At 34.7% G+C, this 21,939-nt stretch overlaps 1 protein-coding gene across 3 annotated transcripts in view; it reads left to right on the top strand.

The window, feature by feature from the left end:
* Positions 1–21,939, top strand: part of SMURF2 (SMAD specific E3 ubiquitin protein ligase 2) — a 99,802-nt gene that overhangs the window by 74,756 nt on the left and 3,107 nt on the right. For all 3 annotated transcript variants that reach the window (XM_063080703.1, XM_063080701.1, XM_063080704.1), the window contains 7 exons: positions 2,108–2,266; positions 9,918–10,113; positions 11,465–11,568; positions 13,921–14,035; positions 16,017–16,195; positions 17,042–17,179; positions 19,730–19,850. In XM_063080703.1, the coding sequence (XP_062936773.1) occupies positions 2,108–2,266; positions 9,918–10,113; positions 11,465–11,568; positions 13,921–14,035; positions 16,017–16,195; positions 17,042–17,179; positions 19,730–19,850 (1,012 nt within the window). The remainder of the gene's footprint in view (positions 1–2,107; positions 2,267–9,917; positions 10,114–11,464; positions 11,569–13,920; positions 14,036–16,016; positions 16,196–17,041; positions 17,180–19,729; positions 19,851–21,939) is intronic.

Raw genomic sequence — 21,939 nt, 5'->3', positions numbered from 1 at the left:
TTGTTTCCAGTTTTCTGCTTTTTAAGTCAGTGCTTTAGAGCTCTCGCATGTATGATTATAGATTTATAAAATTCCAAATAAAATTATAGAAAAATCAAATTCTGCATTTTATCAATAGAATCATTTATTCTTTGATTTCAGTAATTGTTTTTCATTTCTAAAAGTTCCATTCTCTCGTCATAGTTATCTCATTCAATCTCTCATTCAAAGTTCATCCTTGTGATCGTACCTTTTTATTTTTTTAAACATTATATATCATAGATGTTCTCTTTTTGGTCTCTGACAGTACTTGAGGCTCTAATTCTGTTGTTTATTGTTTGTTCTAACTCTATCATAGTGGCATTTCTTTCTAAAGTGTTTGGTGATGTTCGATTGTGAGTTTACTTTTGATCTTAATTAGTTGGGGAGTTCTGTGGACCTAAAGTGGTAATTTAGGAAGTTTTCTTAGACACTTCCCTCCCCTTGAGTTCTTAGCTTACTGAGGAAGTTCCAGGTTTCCTTTCCCAACATTGCATCTGGCCTGACCTCTAACTACTGTGCATGTAACAGCTTCCAGTTCAGTTCATTTTTTTTTTTTTAATAATTTGAGGAGGATTCTTAAAACTTTCCCTTGCCTCTTTTGAAACTAGCAGTGTCTCAAATAGTATGTTTTTTTTTTAAAGCTTTATTTCCATAGCAGGAGAGTGTCTTGGCGTACCTGTAAGCAGAAGTCAAAATCATTGCTTCAACACATCTGTGGGTGCCCATATGCGCCCTTCATTGTGTTTCACTATGACCAAGAAGAGATTATTTTGGAAAAAATCTTTTTCTAGTATTAACTTTTAAAATGTGATTTTAATGAAATTTGTCATTATTTATGATTATCTGTTGCAGTTTAAATTTACATTAGACATGTTGCTTTTATTTCACTTTTTAAAAAAAATAAAAACAGGACCACAAAAGCTAACGGTTATAATGTGTAGATGCTTGAGTTTGCTTAGTCACTTTCACAATGTTATTTCTTTAGATTTACAGATGGCTCCAGTAGCCTAAATATTTATTTAGGGCTGGAAATGACCTTAGCATATGTACATCCTTACACGCGTCCACCGTGGGGTCACTGATGGCAATGACTTCAGTCTCCCAGCATGGATAATGACAGCAACTTCAATACTTTGGATGCTTCACTCTGGGAGTTATTGTTCTAAGAGTGCAGAGGATAAAAATTTGCAATTCTATTGCCAATTTGTTATAAAGGATACAACTCAGGAATGGCCAAAAGGAAGAAATGCCTAGGGCAAGATATGGGGGGGGCTTCCATGCCCTCTCTGGGCATCCCTCCCTCCAGCACCTCAATGTGTTTACCAGCCTGGAAGCTCCTTATCTCATTCTTTAAGGTCCTATAAATCCTTGTCTGTATGTAATAGTATTTAAAGAATGTGATATAATAACAATGAAGACCATGAAAAGTCTTTTAGCTTTTTTATTGTTGCAGTAAGCATCAAAGCATTCTCCCTTAGGTGTCTTGAACAGGTTCTTCATTCACTAACTTCACAGATTTCAAAATTCAAAATAGAGCAGTCACTTCTGACACATTTCTTATTTTAAAAAAATGCTGTGATTATTTTGGGGATTATAATTTCACACCATTTCCAGTTTTGCTTTGCTGGAGAGCTTAAAATTAATCAGAGAATGGACATTTATTTACACAAATTTTATGGTTTAGTAAAGAAAGAAATAATTGAAGGGAAATTTTAGAAAACATTTAATTCCTTATATCACTGACTTGTAAGACAATATTTTCTGTCAAACAAGTATTGAAGTACAGTTTATATTGGCAAATGTTGTGATTGCTTTTATATTAATTTAAAATCTGTATTGCATTAAATTCCAAGAACTTACTAAAAATGTAAGCTATGTGATACGTTTTTCTGAGCCATTTATGGATTGGGTTTTGAATATGTGAGATTGTTAAACCATTGGGAATTAAAGATTCCAGCTGAACATCTCAAGTTTCTGAAACAATACATTTTGTCAGACTTCATGGAATTGTTCTGTGTCATTTACACTTGCTTGGCTCAGTAGGACCAGCAATGAGGTATTTTTTATTTTATATTTGTTTTTGCAGGGATCTTAGCAACATCAATTGTGAAGAGCTTGGTCCATTGCCTCCTGGATGGGAGATTCGTAATACGGCAACAGGCAGAGTTTATTTCGTTGACCATAACAACAGAACAACACAATTTACAGATCCTCGGCTGTCTGCTAACTTGCATTTAGTTTTAAAGTAAGTTTTTGAAACAAAACGTGTTAAAATGCAAGTCTGAACAAGAGGAAACTGATACATGCTTTTTATAATAATGTGAAAGAATGCTCTCTTATAATTTACTTCTGTTGAGCAAAATTTTATGTAAGCGTGTGACAAGTTTTACTCTGATATATGAGTATTTTAATCCCATTATGCTTAAGTAGGAACCTCTCCTGAAATGTTAGGAAAAGATTATGCTTCAAAGGCTCTCATGCAAGAGGGCCTTTTACAGAGGAAGTAGCTTGATGGGAAAAGTAGAGGCTGATCAGGCTAATTTTGTGTTGCCATTGCAACATAGCTAATATTAATGGCTAATATTTCAGTAGCACTTTTTGTGTGCCAAGTTGTTCTTTACATAGATTAGCAGTTCCATCCTCAGAAAAACTGAGGTAGTTACTGCCATTTTTACAAATGAGGAAACTGAGTCATAGAGGTTAGGTTACTTTCCACAGGTCACCAGGCAGTATGTGGCCAAGTCTGGATTAAAACCCAGACAGACACTCTGGCTTCAGTCTGCTGTTAACTACTATACCTAGCATTGTTTGTGTATTATTTCCATCCTTCACTTTTCTTTTGTCTCTAGCTGCCTAGATTTTTCTAACTCCATTATTTCCTGGCATTGCCTTCTGTGGAAGAAAGAAGGAAACTTCATCACTAAGCAAAGTAGCAAAGTGTCTTTTTCAACAATTCTGGCAAAAACACTTTGGCAATAGTATAGCAATAAGGTTTCTGGGCTAAAAATCTGGAGAACAAAGTTCTCTGTGACCCCCAAATAATTCATTTTAGCTTCCCTAAATGAATGATATTACCTATTCTGCCTTCTTCATTCATTTATTGTGAAGTTCTTATTAAGTATGTTAATGTTTAAAAACAAAAAATAGTATAATTCAAGATGACTTTTGAAAATATCCTTGTTTCAGGGCCGGCCCGTGGCTCACTTGGGAGAGAGCGGTGCTGATAACACCAAGGCCACGGGCTCAGATCCCTGTGTAGGGATGGCTGGTTAGCTCACTTGGGAGAGCGTGGTGCTGACAATGCCAAGTCAAGGGTTAGATCCCCTTACTGTTCATCTTTAAAAAAAAAAAAAAAAAAAATCCTTGTTTCATTCATCTTTTTGGAACTAGATTAAATAAAGCAAAAAAAAAAAAAAAAACTGGTTACCATCTGTTTAGGATAACAGGAGAATACATTTAAAATGTACATCCTTGGTTTCTTCTTTGAAATACATATAATTATCCTGGCAGTCTCATTATGTCAATAGAGCTTAGTTTACTGTGGATAGAAGATTCTAAAATCTTAGTTACAAATGAAGTTCACAAGTACTTGAAAACCTTACAATGTGTAGGCAGTTGAAGACATACAGAGAAGTTTAGATTATGTCTGTGCATTAGGATCTATAGCCTACATAGCAAAAGAAGTATAGTCCACAATCTACCCTTTGAGTAACACTGCTCTAGGGCACTTGCCTGGTGGTGGAATTGCTATGTCATAGAATATTTTTGTCTTCAACTTTAATATATGAGGGCAGCTTTTCTAGAGTAGCTATACCAGTTTGTCTTTTACTAGCAGTATGTAAGTTCCTGTTACTCCAGAACCTTGCCAGTACTTGGTATTGTTGGATTTTAAAATTTTTTGCCAGTCTGATGATGTTTAATGGTACCTCATTGTGACTTTAATTTGAATTTCCCTAGTTACTAGTGAGGTTGCCCATCTTTTTATAGGTTTATTAACCATTTGGATTTCCGATTTTTGTGAAGGTCTTCTTCCCGTCTCTTGACGATTATCTACTGAGATTGAATGGCTTTTCATTCTCTATTGACCAGTTGTATCAACTTATGTAAATTGTTTATGTACTTTGCCCATTTTTCTAATGTATTCCTTATATTTTAAAATTTGAACTATAGATGAATATTTTTAATCCATTTATAGTTTTATTTTTTACAGTAACATCTTTAACCATCTGGACTCTACTTTTGTATATGGATTTTTTAAGTGGTTTATAGGGGCATTTCATTGGGATTTGGGGAAATGAGATGTTGAAGCTCTCTACAGGAGGGCTTTTGTTTTATTTTTGTATCATAATTGTTTGTTACTTTTCTGCTTCCCCCACTAGACTTTGAATTACTTAAGAAGAGGACCCATACCCCATTTATTTTTGCTTCTTTAGTATGTAATATACCCAAGTACTTGGCAAATGTATCATGATAATCAAGAGTCAGAGTGGCTCTTTCGAAGGCCCAGGAAAGCTGCAAGAGGTGGTTGTACTTTATTTACCTCCTGCTCTCAGGATCATCTCTTTAGGTAATAGGAGTTTGCTTTGATGTTGCCCGTGGAACATTTCAGCAGAACAATTATAGGCCTTTTGTCTGTTGACTGAATAGTTAGTTGCATTAAATAATTGAATAAAAATTAATTTTCCAAAGGAGGGACTACTGGTGGGATGATTAGAAATGTTCATTGCCATTTCTGTTGCAGCAAATGACAGGAAGTAATTTGAAAAACACTTGACTAGTTTTATTATGATTATTAGTTTTCCAATTCTGTTACCAGTTTGCACTAACATGGTCAATATTTGCCTTATCTGGAAGTTTTATGGATATTTAAAGTAGAAAGGTTTCATTTGAAAATTTAATTTTGTATTGAAATATTATTTTGTTCCTTTCTTCAATATCTTTGACTTGCAACTTGTGCTGTGAAAAAGTTTAAGCATTTGTGTGTGTGTGTGTGTGTATATATATTTATTTTTTATTTTTATTTTGTTATTTTTTTAAATGGATGGGATTTCAAAACTCCAGCGCTAGTGTCATCAGTAAAATCTCTAACCTGATAAATTTTCCCTGGGGTTTATATTCATATTATATTAGACAAATATATAAAAATTATTTGCAGCATTAAAATTTCTATCATAAATTTAAAGAGATAAGGGAGTTAGGTTTTACATTATATATCTGAATAAAAACTAATTCATATGTGAAACTGAATTCATTACATTGAGGGATAAGAAACAATTGTAACCTTGAATTGCTGTTTTTAAAAAGATACTCAGGCAGTAATTTTAAAATTTAGCTGTTGATTTATTAATCCATATTTATCAGGATATGTTGAATAAAAATCTTTTTATTCCATTAATGTTTATTTTTATTTTAAAAGATTTTTAAATTTTGGGATTTTTTTAGGTGGATTAAAGGAGTTTTGAATCTGTGAGCTGTCAAATATATTGTTACCTTTTGGGAGAGCTAATATGGTTTTTATTGGTTTGCTCTCTGTGGAATTTTTTTGGGGGGGGCAAAAACTGTTAATAGTATATAGGTTATTGTTATCATTAGGCTAATTCTGAATTGATGAAATTGGTCTGAATTTTAGGGTACTATAATGTATGGATTATATCATTACACAACCACAGATAATTTTAGGTTACTTTGGTTTTTATCTAGTTTTTTCCTGTTTCAGCACTTAGGAAATGAAAAAATTCTGATTGCAATATAATCATATAGAGAGTGCTTGTCTGAGCCAGATAAAAATAAAGTGGAGTGAATTATGTTTTAGAGAGGAACGCAATATTCAAACTAAGGAGAATTGGGAATTAATTTGGGGGAGGAAGCAATAAGAGAACTTACCTCTTCAAAATATGTACTAGGCCTATTATATATAAAATGTCCATTTTAGGACATCCTCTTGCCTTCAGAAAATCCTTTCTTATGCAGATGCATGGATCTCCCTCAGCCTTTACCTCTTATGTGCATCCCTCCTGCAGTATTATTCACAGTATTCACTACAGAACAACGCTTTTGATTTTCTGAGGATCGTGCAGTTCCTGTGAGGCCTCAACAATGATAGTGTACAATGCTGTTAAACTATGCAAAAATATTGTCAATAGGGCTCAATAACTTTGCCAAGGAATATATTCTTCTAAGAAATTATTTTTAGTCAGTTTTTTCATTTTCCTTGCTTGAAAAGCGTGTCTTACAGATGTATTTTAACCCAATACCTGTGTTAGTAGTAATTATAATGACTGACATTTACTGTGTGTGTATCATGCTCTGAGTGCTGGTTAATTAAGTACTGTCTCATGACACCTGCATTGCAATCCTGGAATACCTCCCTGCCATCTGTGGAAAAAAATGGAGCCTCAAACAGTTATGTGACTTGCTTAGAGGTAGATGAAAAGTGCTGGGAGCTGGGGTTTGAACCCAGCCAGTCTGCATATGGAGGTTTTCCCCCTCCCTGTTTTGATCCCTTGAATGCCTTACTTTGGTGTTGCAGGGAGATATTCTACCTTATATCCTTAAAGGAAGCTTTTCTAAAAAATGAAGAATATTGGTAAGGGGTTTACAATCTGACTGTTTTCTCTGCTTATCAGTTTCACTTGATTTCAAGAAAATAATTTCATTGCTTGATAAAGTTTCTGGACATTGGAGAGGCCTTAAAGGATAGCAGACCAGCACCTCCACTATTTCCTGGCTAGAGCTGACATCTGCCCTTATGTAACTGTCCCTTGCACCTAGAGATAGGCTGCTTAAATGGGTAGTTGGATTTTTTTCCCTGAGTGCATCAGAAATAATAGTTCCAGGATGGCAGAATTCATCCTAGAAGGATTTTTTGCTGCGTCAGTTTTGTCCTTCAACTTTAAGCCTTCTTTTCCATTTGCAGGTCTTAGACAGTTTTCACACAAGGCTTTCTCCTCTGGACTTTAAAAAAAAAAAATCAATTTTATTGAAATAATTCATATATAATAAATTGTGAATATTTAAAGTGTACAGTTTGTTTTGACATATTATGCACCTGTGAAACCATCACCACAATGAAGATAATGAACATGCCCATCACCCCCAAAAGTTTCCTCCTGCCCCTTTGTAATTTGTCCTCCTGTCCCTCCCCATGGGGCTTCCATCCAGTATTCATTTCCCAGGGCTGCTGTAACAAATCACCACGAACTGGGTGGCATAAAACAACAGAAATTCATTCTCTCACAGTTCTGGAGGCTAAAAGTCCAGAGTAAAGGGATAGGCAGAATTGATTCCTTTTGAAGACTCTGAAGGAGAATCTGTTCCACGCCTCTCTCTTAGCTTCTGGTGGTTTCTGGAAACCTTGGCATTCCTTGGCTTTGTAGGCATTTCACTCCAGTCTTTGGCTTCAGTCTTCCCACAGCCTTCTTTCTTGTACGTCAGTATCCAAATTTCTCTCTTCTTATAAGGACATCAGTTATTGGACTTAGGGCCACCCTAATACAGTATGACCTCATCTTAAGTTGATTACATCTCAAAGACCCTATTTTCATGTAAGGTCACATTCACAGATACTGGGAGTTGGAACGTCAGCATATCTTTCTGAGGGACACAATCCAACTCACAGCACGTCCAGTCCTCAGCCAACCACTGATCTGCTTTCTGTCACTCTGTATTAGTTTGCATGTTCTAGAGTTTTAGATAAATGGAATCATACAGTATGTGCTCTTTTTTGTCTGGTTTGTTTTACCCAACCTAATTTTGAGACTTGTCCTGTTGCACGCATAGTTCTTTTTTTTTTTTTTTTTTTTTTTAAATTGCCGGTAGTATTCCCTATACTGCAATTTATTTATCCATTTACCTATTGAGGACATTTGGTCTGTTTCTAGTGTTTGGCTGTGACGTAAAACTATTATGCACATTTTTATACAAGTCTTTGCGTGGACATAGGCTTTCATTTCTCTTGGGTAAATGTGATTAAATACCTAGGAGTAGAATGGCTGAATCATATGATAGATTTATGTTGAACTTTTAAAGAAATTGCCAGATGGTTTTCCAAAGTGGTTGTACCATTTCAGTAATGTATGAGAGTTCCAGTTGTTCCACATGCTTGCTAACACTTAGTATGGTTAATCTTACTAATTTTAGACATACTAATATGAATATAGTAGTATTTCATTCTGGTTTTAATTTGCATTTCTCAAATGACTAATGATGTTGAATGTCTTTCATGTGGTTATTTGTCATCGATATGTCTTCCCTGGTGAAATTTTTTGTACCTCTTCCCCGTTTTTATTATGTCTTTATTTTTTGGTAGCTGGCTGGTATGGGGATCCTAACTCTTGACCTTGGTGTTTGTTATCAGCCCCACACTCTACTGAGTGAGCTAACCGACCAGTCCTCCCCCTTTCAAATTGAGCTGTTTAGTTTTTCTGTTGTCTAGTTTTGACAATTCTTTAGATATTTAGATATCAGATAAATGCTTTCCAAAGATTTTCTCCTCCTCCGTGACTTGTCTTTTCATTTTCTTAAGTGTCTCTTGAAGAGCAGAAATTCTTTAAAATTTTGGTGACATTTGATTTATTCATTTGTCCTTTTATAGGTTATGTTTTTGGTGTTTTATCTAAGGAATCATTGCCTAAGGCAGGTCATAAAAATTTTCTCCTGTGTTTAGAAGTTTTATGGCTTTAGGTTTTACACTGAGGTCTGCAATCCATCTTGAGTTAGTTTTTGTATCTGGTCTGATATATACCCCAATTTATTTTTTAAAAATAGGAGTATACAATTGTTTATGGAATACTTTTATTTGTATAATATTCTGTTGTGTGTGTGTGTGTAAAACACCTTTATAATGTTTATAAGAGTAGTTAATATTGACTTGACATTTTCAACAAAGCTATATTTTCTCTGTATGGTCGTATGTTTTAGGTATAAAATTTGGCCTGTTACATAAGAATCACTATATGTAAAGTGAATTTGAGTGATCTGTTGGAGAACTGAAAGTCATTTTTGTATATTTTATCATAGTTACCATTGCCCTTTACCTTTAGGTTAAAAGATTGTCCTCTTGTCTGTTGTGCGTGAAATTTTAAACTCCAACTGTTATCACTCAGCGACTGCATAGACATCAATAGTGAATTATCTAACTTTATTTCCTGACAGCTTATTGGAATTAACTGTCATAGGGTTCTGTAAAAAAAATTCATAGATAATATTTTATGCTAGGAGAATTAAAATGTATCTGGGCAACTTGTCTTTTAAAAATCGTTATTATGTTTGTGATGTACTTGGGAGATTATTTTCATGTGTTTGTGGTAGACTATATATGTGCAGTTTGAAGTTACCTTAGCACAACAATGTGAATATACTTAATACCACTGAAGTGTACACTTAAAAATGGTTAAAATGTTAAATTCGGAAAGTGCTTGTATCTCTGTGCCAGTAACTTACATGTGATCTCCCACATTCTTGTGGTCTAGACTATAGCAGGTATAGGAGAAAGGGTCCCTTCCAAGCTGCCATTTCAAACTCCTCTGTGGCTCTTGAAGAAAGACAGACTCTAGTTAACAAGCAGTGTTTGGCATATGCCAAATTTTAAAATGGTGATGGTAAACTATGTGGAGGAAAATAGAAACTGTATTTGAAAAATTTGCTCTCTTTCAGCAGCTGTATAAAGCTTTATGGATAAAATTCCATTATCCGTTTCTGTCAATTCATATGGATTATGAAAAATAAACTTTGGAGTTGCTTTATTGTTGCCAAAAATGTCAAGCCAAGCATGTCCTATTAAGGCTTGGAAAATGACATAGCTAGACTTGTTTTACAGTGTGATGCTATTTTAAATATATAATTGTAATCTTTTTAATTTAAAATACTTCAATCATAAAATTTCTGTTTACTTCTAGTCGCCAGAACCAATTGAAAGACCAACAGCAACAGCAAATGGTGTCATTATGCCCCGATGACACAGAGTGTCTGACAGTCCCAAGGTACAAGCGAGACCTGGTTCAGAAACTAAAAATTTTGCGGCAAGAACTTTCCCAGCAGCAGCCTCAGGCTGGCCACTGCCGCATTGAGGTTTCCAGAGAAGAGATTTTTGAGGTAATCTTAGAAGTCTTATTTTAAATTACAGAAATACTAAAGTTTAGCATTTTACTTTCTCTTTTCCAAGAATTCTTTTTTGGGACTCATATCTCTTTAGAATGGGAGTGTTCTCATTAATTTTTTTTTAATTGTGGGGTATAAAGGCAATAATATTGGAGAGATTTAATAGGTAAGATAAGCATTTAAATGGAACGAAAAGTGTCAGGTGTTCCAATTGGATCAGTTTGGTCTCTGCATTGCAAATACGTATTTGTTAATGAATTTTAAAACACCACAAATATTATCCATCCCTTACTTTCCACTTCTTCTGAAAGGTATGGGACTCTTAAATTAAAAAAAAAAAAAAAGATTTCTAATTACTCTTGGACTATTTCCTTAATTTATTGAAAATCTTCCTTTGTGATACATACTTTTATCTTTTCATTATAACCCTAATACCAGTTTCAAAGTTCTTGCATAATAGGTGGCAGAAGTCAGAGGCATGGGGTTCCCACTCATTAGAAGATTCCTGGACAGGACACGTGGGGCCTGGTAATCCTTTTGTGAAAGGATGAACTTTCTTCTCACAAAATAATTCTGACCTTTTTTGTGGTCAGTCATTTGTATTTTAAGGTGACATGAAATTGTGTAATGAAGATCACATTAGTAATTTTGTTCTTTTGAAACTTTGTTTTCCTTGCATTTACTTTCTAGTGGTGCCTGTGACCTGGAATTATGTTAAGCAATTTTTAAAAATTTAGTTGTTCTACCAAATTCTTTTTTGGGGGAGTGGAGGGGGGAAGGAGAGGGTTGGCCAGTACAGGGACCCAAATCCTTGACCTTGGTGTTATAATACCACGTTTTAAACAAGTGAGCTAACTGGCAAGCCCTCTTCTACCAAGTTCTGTTTTCAATGTGAGTGGAACCATTGCTATGGTTCATAGAACTAAAATATTTAATATTGCACCTGGTAGGCATTTAATATAATGGTTTTTTTTTGTCTTTTTGTGACCGGCAAGGGGATCGCAACCCTTGGCTTGGTGTCGCCCACACCGCGCTCAGCCAGTGAGCACACCGGCCATTCCTATATAGGATCCGAACCCGCGGCGGGAGCGCTGCACTCTCCCGAGTGCGCCCCGGGGCCAGCCCAATATAATGTTTATCAAATGAATTAGTTTCAATAGGAATAAGCTATATCCATTTTGTTCCTAAAATTCCATGAAGTTTAAAACGTTTGGAATTCATCCATTGACGTGATTGTTGAAAAAATTTCACCTTATTTAAATAAACTTATGTTTAATGGGAGGGAGAGTTTAAATAATAGCTTAAAAGTACCTAATAATAATAATATACTTAAAATTTCTTTCAGGAATCATATCGACAGGTCATGAAAATGAGACCAAAAGATCTCTGGAAGCGATTAATGATAAAATTTCGTGGAGAAGAAGGCCTTGATTACGGAGGGGTTGCCAGGTAAAGACTTGCTTATCAGTTAATAGCAATGGATTTTTATACTAACAAATTCAATATACTTCCTGTGACATAACTTTCTCATTGACATTTATTTTCTAGTATAATATTCCCTGATGTCTGAAATACAGAGGGTATCTTAATAGATTAATTCATAATGAGGTTAGGATAGTACTGCCACCAGAAGAGTATTTTAGAACTCTGCAGTGGATCATATAGCCCAATGAGACTTTCTCTGAAAACTGGCCCTAACATTTCATGGACTGTTGCTAGGACTTGCAGGCCCTGTGTTTTCTCCATCTCTCTCCTTCAGCACATTATTTCCTCTGCTTTATGCCATTAGGAAAAATCTTTAGACTTTAATGACGTTATCTAAACTAAATACTGTTTCCCTTTGCATTCATTGCCATGCTTTTTACCTTGTTAAATGAGTATATGTGTGCGTGTGCATGCACATGTGTGTATACACATGTGTGTATCATAATCGTCCTCAGAATGTTTTAGTACAGTCGTACATTGCCACATCGTTAAATTGATTTATTTCTGATAGTATACACACTGTCAGAATTTTTTTTTCCAGGTGTGAAAGTTCACCTTATGTAAACGTAGGAGAAACATTACAGCTTTGTATTGAAATATTCTAAGGATCACCATGATAATTATTCTTCCCCTAATGTTAATCTGACCTAAATTAAATTGTGTTTCCACTAAGTCCCATAATTGTTGTTTGGCATCAACTTGTGTTCACCTGTAGACTTGTTTTCATTGTTACCTTTTTATGCAAAAGGGTGTTTCTTTAGTTTGAATTTTTAAAAATGGTCTCTTGCACATCATACTTAGGGCTGGATGGTTTCTGTGGAATTCTTATTATTTACTCATCACTAGATTTTGAATGTTTGTTGGGAAACTTATCTGCTGATGGCATATAAGTACTCTAATTATATGTATAGATCAAATAAGTAGTTAGTTTTTTTTATTTTTTAACCCTACTGCTATCAGGGTTTGGACAAAATAAGTAGAATATGGCAGTGAACTGCTTTTTCTGAACTTTATTCCATAGTAGAACCCCCAAATAGTTGAGTTCTACGCTTATGTGTGTTCTTAAATACTTGGTGAAACAAAACAAAAATTTGGATTTTCTTTTTAAAAATCACACATACAATGGGCTGGCCAGTTAGCTCAGTTGGTTAGAGTGTGGTGCTGATATCACCAAGGTATAGGATTCAATCCCTGTAATGGTCAACTGCCAAAAAAACCCAAACAAACGAAAACCACACATGAAAAACATGTAAGACATGGGAGATGAATGTTATGTGTGTTGGGAAGGCTGCTTATGGAGAACTCACTTCCTTTTTTAATCTCTAGAGTAGTTTTTTTCAGTGTTACATAATGGTAGTAATTTGATTTAGAATCCATCACATTATAGAATTTTGAAACTTTTATTTAACTAGTTGTTAATTCCATTGCATTTGCTGAAAATATATTATTCAGTCTAATTTGTAATATGAAAACACATCATTTAAATAACATACCTTAGCTGAGGAATGACAAAAATTGAGACTAAAACTGCATCTTTTAAGTCCTAGACTAATGATTTTATTTCAGTTTCACCAGGTTAAGTAACAAGTTATCTTTTATCTTTGAAAAATATAAAGGATTTAATAAGTTTGAGGTAATAGTACTTTTATTATGAGGTCTTTAAAACATTGATTTGACCATTGAAATCAAGAAGTGATATGGAGCATACTTGAAGAGCACAGGCTTGCGTAAAACTGTATTCTCTCCAAGGTCAAGGGTTTGGATCCCTGCACCAGTCAGCCGCCAAAAAAACCAAAAAACAAATTAAAAAAACCCATAGTCTTCCCTTCATTTTGTATTTAGAATGGATTACTAATTTATTTGGCAATTAAAAGTAACAGACCACTGGGCTGCAGCATCTCATGAGTGGTATAATACTTTTATACTCTCTGATGCTAAAATGTAATAAAATTGCCCAAAATTGAGTGATAAGTGAATTCAATGTAATAAAAAAAAGTTGGTTTTTTAAAAAAATATTTTCTTTCTTTCTTTCTTTTTTTTCTTTTTTGGTGCTATGGGGATCTGAACTTTTGATCTTGGGATTGTAACACCGTGCTCTAACCATTAAAAAAAAAAATTTTTTTTTTTCTTTCAAAAAGTTTTTATTTGCTGTTTGGGCATGGTAGATTTTTTCCAGTGTGATCTTATATACTACAGTTCATGCTTCATTTCCTTTTATTAATTAAAACATTCTTTGCTAAAGTGATAAATGATAGCATATCTTAATAAAAATGTGTTCATTAACAAAAAATTCCTTTGTCATACCTTGTTTTCTAGGGAATGGTTGTATCTTTTGTCACATGAAATGTTGAATCCATACTATGGCCTCTTCCAGTATTCAAGAGATGATATCTATACATTGCAGATCAATCCTGATTCTGCAGTTAATCCGGTATGATTTGTAATTACGATGATATGAATTAAATTGTGATGTATAATGCTGTTTGTCTTTAAATGTCCATGTGGTTCATTACATAGGAATTACTTGCCCTTGTCTTAGTCATAGCCTCTGAGTCAGCAATTCCTCTTCCAGAAAATTTTCTCAATCAAATGATTATGGATATGTGCAGTAATTTGGGCACAGAGATATTCATTGTTAAATGGTTAAGATCTTAGATTCTGGAATTAGAAAGACATGGAATCATAGCCTGGTCTCATCACTTAGTAGTTTTGTGACCTTGGGCAAGTTCACTGACATAAGCCTCAATTTTATCATTGCTATTTTTTTTTTTTTTTTTTAAATAAAGATGACTCGTAAGGGGATCTTAACCCTTGACTTGGCGTTGTCAGCACCACACTCTCTCAAGTGAGCCAACCGGCCATCCCTATATAGGGATCTGAACCCGTGGCCTTGGTGCTATCAGCACCACACTCTCCCAAGTGAGCCACGGGCCGGCCATTATCATTGGTATTAATAATAAATATATTTTGTAATCTCAGAAAGGAGTTGTGTGAATGAAATGGACCTGCACGTTATGCATTTAACAGGGTGCTATACATTATTAACCCTATTATACATTGTTAAGCACTCAATGTAAGTTAGCAGTTATTGTTAACTTATTGTTTTTCTATTTTATTATCTTTCCATACAAGGGCATACTATACAGCCACTAAAATGATAATGTAGGATAATATTTAATGACATGTAAAGATGGTCTTCGTGATATGTTAAGTGAAAAGAAGGTTACAAAATAGAGTGATACAACTTTGGTAAATATGAATATATTTAAACATTGAAAGGTTCTACACTCTAATGATGATGGTTATTTCTGGGTATTATATAATGGGTGATTTCTATCTTTTTTGCTTATCTGTATTTTATCTAAATATTTTGTAGTAAACATGTATTTTAAAAAAGAAAAAATTTTTAAGATTAAGATTAAAGGGAGGCTAAAAGATGAGCTTAAATATTACTTATTAAATAGAGAAGTAAAAGAATTTTAAAATACAAATATCCAAGTAACAAAACAATCTATGATGAAAGACCACACATATCCAAAGATGATAGAAATGTTAGATTCATTGCAGGGAATTCTTTATTAAGGGAAGATTTTTAGGTGAAAGCTTTTCTTGGGGAGCCTACTACCACCACTGTTAGTAATAACAGCTCACATTTGTTGAGTGCTTACCATATGCCAGGCCTGGTGCCATGGGTTTCATCACCTCATTTACTCCTCACAGAGAGACTCCTTTTATGTACTATTATTAACCTCTTATTTCCAGATGTGGACAATTAGTCCTACAGGGGTTAATTAATTTACTCAGGTATGCATGGCCAGTAACTGGCATAATCACCCCCACAATACAAGTCTGACACCAAATCTATGTTGTTTTTTGTTTTGTCTTTTTTGGCAGCTGGCCAGTACGGAGATCCAAACCCTTGACCTTGGTGTTATAACACTGTGCACTAACCAAGTGAATAACTAACTGGCCAGCCCCAAATCTATTTTGAAGTTTAATTTTTGGTTAGGTCAAGAAAGTAGGGAGATTTAGGGTTGAAAGCTTTTTTTCCATGACAAAAGTGCAGGAGGTGAGAGGAGAGGAAAATAACTGGATCTGCAAGTGGTTTAATGAAACTGTGGTGGGACTGTAGTTTGGACTTAATTTCTGAAAGATAAATTTTACAAAATGATTATATCCTTTGAGAGAGACATTGACTCTGTAATATGTGAGGTAGAGAATCTTGAGCACGCCCTAAAGAAATACTCCCTAATGATTATTGAGCTTTGATATGATCTATTCCATTTAAATAGTTGTAGAGTACAAATTTATGCTTATCAAAATAATAATGTTGCTTAAATATTTAATTTTTATTAAAAATTCTCTGGATATTTTCTAACTTGAGTTTTTATGTACATTCTTTTCAATTTCAGGAACATTTATCATATTTCCACTTTGTTGGACGAATAATGGGAATGGCGGTGTTTCATGGACATTATATTGACGGTGGATTCACGCTGCCTTTTTATAAACAGTTGCTCGGAAAATCAATTACTTTGGATGATATGGAGTTAGTTGATCCTGACCTTCATAACAGTTTAGTGTGGATACTGTATGTATTGAGTCTTATATCTATTCATTATAGTTAGAATCTGAGCTTCAAAAAAAAATACGTTTCAAAACTGATGTGCTTTTTTTAAAATTTAAAAAGCTATGCACAGAAAATATTGAGTGGTTATCTGAGTGACAGGACCACATAAGACTTTTTCCCTTTTTACTGCTTCTCTGTACATTACAAATGTAAAATTAGCGAGTGTTATTACTTTAAAAACGAAAAAACCTGGTGTATTCTATTTTTAAAAGTACTGTATATAATGATTTCCTCAACATGATGCAAGTTTTTTTTCAATCTTGAATGTGTTAGAATAGCAAATTCCAGCTGCCATTGCTTTTAATGAAGTGGTGATTGTTCAAATCATACTTTTAAAGTAAGACTAATTCTTTTTAAGGTAAGAACTAATTCTGTTTTGTAAGAGGCTGTTAGTTTATGAAGAGACACTGGCAATATTTATTTTTACAAAATATGCAAGTAAGTAGCTTTCTCACTGGGATACTCAGACATTTCGTTTCTAGAGAGTACCCAGATTCTGCAGGGCCTCTTACCTGAATGCCAAACATAACTGACATTTCCCTCTATTGGTGGTTCTAGCTAAGCCCAGCTTTGACCAGGGCTCTTTCTCATTACTCAAGAAGTGAAATGTTTCCTGTGTTTATAAAGGTTATAAAGCTCTTTGGCTTTGCTACCCAAGAACTAGGTGATATGTTAGCATAAGAACTAGTAAGAATCTGACCTTACATGTGTCATATTATAAAACTATCTTAGTTTTGTCTCACCAATTAATAGGATATGTACTTTAGATTTCCAGGTTCCATATCTTTCCCTCTCTTTCCTATCTAGTGAGAACGATATTACAGGTGTTTTGGACCATACCTTCTGTGTTGAACATAATGCATATGGTGAAATTATTCAGCATGAACTTAAACCAAATGGCAAAAGTATCCCTGTTACTGAAGAAAATAAAAAAGAATATGTCAGGTAAACATTTCTGTGTCCTCAAGGATGAGAATTTTTTTAATGTTCTAGAATGACAATATGGAAAACCATTTAAGTATTTAGGTAGAATTCTTTATTGCTACAAAATAGGCTTTTGCAGAATTTAGCAGCTTAAAAACAACCACCATTTTATTATTTCTCACTATTCCAAGCGTCAGTAATTTGGGCAATGAACAGCTGGGATGGCACACTACTATTCCAGAAGGTGTCAGCTAGGAACAAAATGCCAGGATAGCCTCTTCACTCATGTATGTGATGCCTCGGCAAAGATGGCTCAAGTGGTGAGGGCTGGTTGGAATGGCTCTTGACTGAGGTCACTGCATGGTGCTTACTTCTCACTGTTGGCTGGGTTCTTTGGTTCTCCCCATGTGGTATCAAAGGTCTTTTCCTTTCCCTGCGGCCTTTCTCTTCTTCCCAGCAAGATAGCCACACTTTTTATGGGTTGGCTGACTTTTCAGAGCACAAAAGCAGAAGCTGCCAGTTCTTTGTAAGGCCTAAGCCTGGTGCTGCCCAGCATGACTTGTGCTGTATTCTGTTTGTTAAAGCGCGTCGGCCAGCACAGGTTCAGTGTGGAGGAGAGGCTATACAAAGATGTGAATGCCAGGAGACACGGGGCTTTGGGGCCATGTGTAGTAGCTACCACATGTAGCAATTGAGAAGTGCTTTTGTGCTGTATTACTACCACTTAGCTTGTTTATAAAAGAGCACATTGTGAGTGTAAGGGATAAATATAAGATGTTCTTCAAGTTTTATAAAATAAAAATTGAGGAATTTTTGAAGTATTGGGTTAGTTTGGCCTGTGGTAACTAAAGTCTTCTAAACATAAAACTATGAGGGTGGGCTGGTTAGCTCAGGTGGTCAGCGTGTGGTGGTGTAACACCAAGATCAAGGGTTCAGATCCCCATAGCAGCTCCATTTTTAGGAATTTTCTACAGAAACACATGCGTAATTAAAGAAATATAAATAAGGATGTTCAATTAAATATTACTTGTAAAAAATTTAAAGTACTGAAATGTTTTTAGAGGAAAACGATTAAATACATACATTCAACAGAATATTATGTGGATTTTTTTTTAAAAGACTGCTTAAACTGTCAAATTTAAAAAGTAAGTCTTAGAAGAATTATAAGGGAACAAATTCTATGGTGATGTTTTGTAATTATACAGAAGACGGTCTAGAAGGCTACATACCAAATAAAGTACATGCCTAAGGTGAGGGAGCAGAGGTGGTAGCCTGGGGATAGGGAGGGAAAGAGGGTAAAAGAATGGACTTTCAGGTTTTACTCTGTCTTCACAGTTAATGTTTGATTTTTCTTTATATATGTAACCACCACATATTACATTTTTAATTAAAAAATAAATAAATAAACGAGTGGGAATTTTCTGAGTCTTAGCAATGTGTCACTTCCAGGATCTAGTGTGTTCTACTCAGTTCCTGGATCCCAGTCTCCAGGGCTCAGTCTATGTTTATAGAGTACAGTAATAATCCCTTGCCAACTGTAGGTGTGAGATAAAAAAGACTTTTACAGTTGTGCAGTTTTGCTGTACCCATAAGCCGACAAACAAAAGTGAGGTCCTCCAAAGGATATAGCATTAAGTAACTTATTTCTTAAGATAGAAAACTATTTCACCGGATTTGGAAAAGGAAATGTTGATAAATTTGACAGATGAGTAATTCTGAGATGAGTGAGATGGAGAGGTTTTCCTGGGTAGAGAGAGAAATAAAAACAATCCAATTATAAATAAGTTCTGATAAAAAACATAAGTAAAGTTACGCAGTAGATATAATATAGTGTAATTTTTTTTTTTTTTGGTAAAATTATGTCTTCCAGAGTTTTTATAGCCTTCAGGGAACGATGGGTATTTAATCAAAAAGTGCTTATTATTGTTGCTTTTACTATTTCTTCTCATTTTGAATATGAGGATTCTCTGCCTCCTCTTCTCTCATAGACCTTCTCCAAGTATAATCAAAACACCCAGAACATTCAGATTATATTTTCAAGTAAAACTAGAAAAATAGTAATTTTTGAATAAGTGTGCTCTTTATTCTGGTTATTGGCATTACGTTATAATGGATTTTTAGCTTCAGACCCATCTGAGGTCCCGTAGACTTCCAGTTTACTAGGAGTTTCTCTGATTTGAAGATTTGCTTTATTGATGCTGCTTTTGTTAGTAGAAAGTTACCACTTTTTATCTACATAGAACTGCCTCACAGTTCAGAATCCATTCATCATCAGTGTGAGGTTTTTTTTTTGTTTTTGTTTTTTTTTTTGTCTTTTTCGTGACCGGCACTCAACCAGTGAGCGCACCGGCCATTCCCATATAGGATCCGAACCCGCGGCGGGAGCGTCGCCGCGCTCCCAGCGCCGCACTCTCCCGAGTGCGCCACTGGCTCGGCCCTCAGTGTGAGGTTTTTTAGACTCAATTCTTAATGCTAGAAGCTCATAAAGTGCAATGTTGCTAAAGTAGGGATTCATAATAATTACCAAATCTGAATATACAATCATATGAAACCTCTGTCCAATGTTTACAGACTCTATGTGAACTGGAGATTTTTACGAGGTATTGAGGCTCAGTTCCTGGCTCTGCAGAAAGGATTTAATGAAGTAATTCCACAGCATCTGCTGAAGACATTTGATGAAAAGGAGTTAGAGGTCAGTGCATTAATGTTATGACATCATCTAATGTAACAAGGAAAGATTGAGAATTATTTTGTTGCTTAGTTTTAGAGAAAAGTTATGTTTCTGGTGCTTTCTAAGTTTTACGGTTCAGTGCCCTGAGAATTCTCATTCACAGGAAAAGCCTTTCATGCTTTGGAATTTCTCAAGTAAGCAATCTCTCCTATTTATGAACATTTAAAAAAATTTTTTTCCATGTTGTCCTTTCTGGTTTTAAACCAGAAAGGTTTATGTCTTATGTATACATTCTTGTAGTGTTTTTTTTTTCTATTCCCTCATTAAGCGGTTATTGATTTAGTTAAATAAAACCTCACTAATTATTGGTGTCTACCATATTGAAATTTATTTGGATAAAGGCCTGGGTTTATACTAAATTTTGCAAGAAATCATTTGGTAGACAAGATCATAGAGGAAATAATTAAAATACTTAGGATAAGCTGTATCTAAACATCCTTAGACTCTTTGGAAACATTCGTATCCTAACAATAGCGCTATTAAACAAGAAGCAGTTTTTTGTTTCCTTTTAAAGCTCAAGGCACCTCAGGTCTGGTTTTTATAATTAAGACATTTAACAAAATACATCTGAATTTTCTACTGAACTACTTTGAAAAAATAATAACATTTTATTCTACCAGTTTCCAAAATTATTTACTGGATAGGGATAGCATAAATATTTGAAGTCTAAAAAATAATTTAAAACATGATTTTATTCATTAACTTCAATGTCCTTCCAACTAAATCTGTAACAGACCTATTAGCAAACAAGTCTCAAAAGACTGACTTGACTCATTACTATCCGCATTCCTTTTGGATTGAGTTATTCATAGTGAAATGGCCAGAGGGAAGTAGTCAGGAGGCAGAGGGAAGCAGCAGGGATGGCAGCACAGTTGACAGATAAGCATTTTCATTTGCTTATTCAATGAATGAGGCATTTGGCCTTGGAATTGCCAGTTCTCTGAAGAAAAGACTTTAGGAGGTATCTTCTGTGTTGTAAATACATCCATAATCCTGTCGGGTCACCTCTTCCCTGTCCAGTGCGTCTTTGACTGAGGGTCTTTTCAGAACCCTGTAGAAGCTTTGTTGGAGATTTTATTCAGTAGGGTCAGGATTTATTATATAGTTTCTACTGCTAAGGAAATCATTAAACTTTTTAGAAAAAAAAGTATATCATTTATTTTAGTGTTTAACTGGATTAACAGAATTATCTAGGATTTGCAAGTTACATTTTGTTTTATACTACACACTGTCATACTTCACTGTTATAAATGTGTTAGATTAGCAAAATGAGTTAGTCTCGAAACAAGTCAGGCACAGAAAGAGAAATACCACATGTTCTCACTTATTGGTGGGAGCTAAACATTAATATATAAATTCACACACACACACACACACACACACACACACACACACAAACTGGGGGGGGGGGAAGAAGATATAACAATCACAATTACTTGAAGTTGATACGACAAGCAAACAGAAAGGACATTGTTGGGGGGAGGGGGGAGGGAGAAGGGAGGGAGGTTTCGGTGATGGGGAGCAATAATCAGCCACAATGTATATCGACAAAATAAAATTTAAAATAAATAAATAAATAAATAAATAAATAAATAAAGTACTCAATTCAGTGGCTTTTAGTATAATCCAGGGTTGTGCAGCCATCACCACTACTTCATTTTAAAACATTTTATTACTGCTTACCCATTAGCAATCAATTCCCATTGCCCCTCCCTCCAGCCCCAGGCAATCACTAACCTACTTTTGTCTCTCTATATTTGCCTATTCTGAACATTTGACATAAATAAAATCATAAAAAATGAAAAAAAAAAAAAAAAAGAGTTAGTCTTGGACCCCAAGGAGAAGTATCAAAATGATTTTGATATAGTTCATCTATACTGACACTGCATCAGGATGTCAAGCAGAGCTCTATATCAGTGTATGCGTGTATTTTGTGCTTTAATATAATTTTAACATTTTTAAGCATATTGTATTAATCCCTTTTTAACACATCTCTTGAGTTGCTGTGCACTACTGGTTTTTTTTCATAGGATGTAGTGAAATAGATGCT

This window comes from Cynocephalus volans, chromosome 16 (genome assembly GCF_027409185.1).
Source record: "Cynocephalus volans isolate mCynVol1 chromosome 16, mCynVol1.pri, whole genome shotgun sequence".
In the NCBI taxonomy this organism is placed as follows: domain Eukaryota; kingdom Metazoa; phylum Chordata; class Mammalia; order Dermoptera; family Cynocephalidae; genus Cynocephalus; species Cynocephalus volans.
The sequence above is the reverse complement of the archived record's forward strand: the minus strand, read 5'-3'. Positions and strand labels throughout refer to the sequence as shown.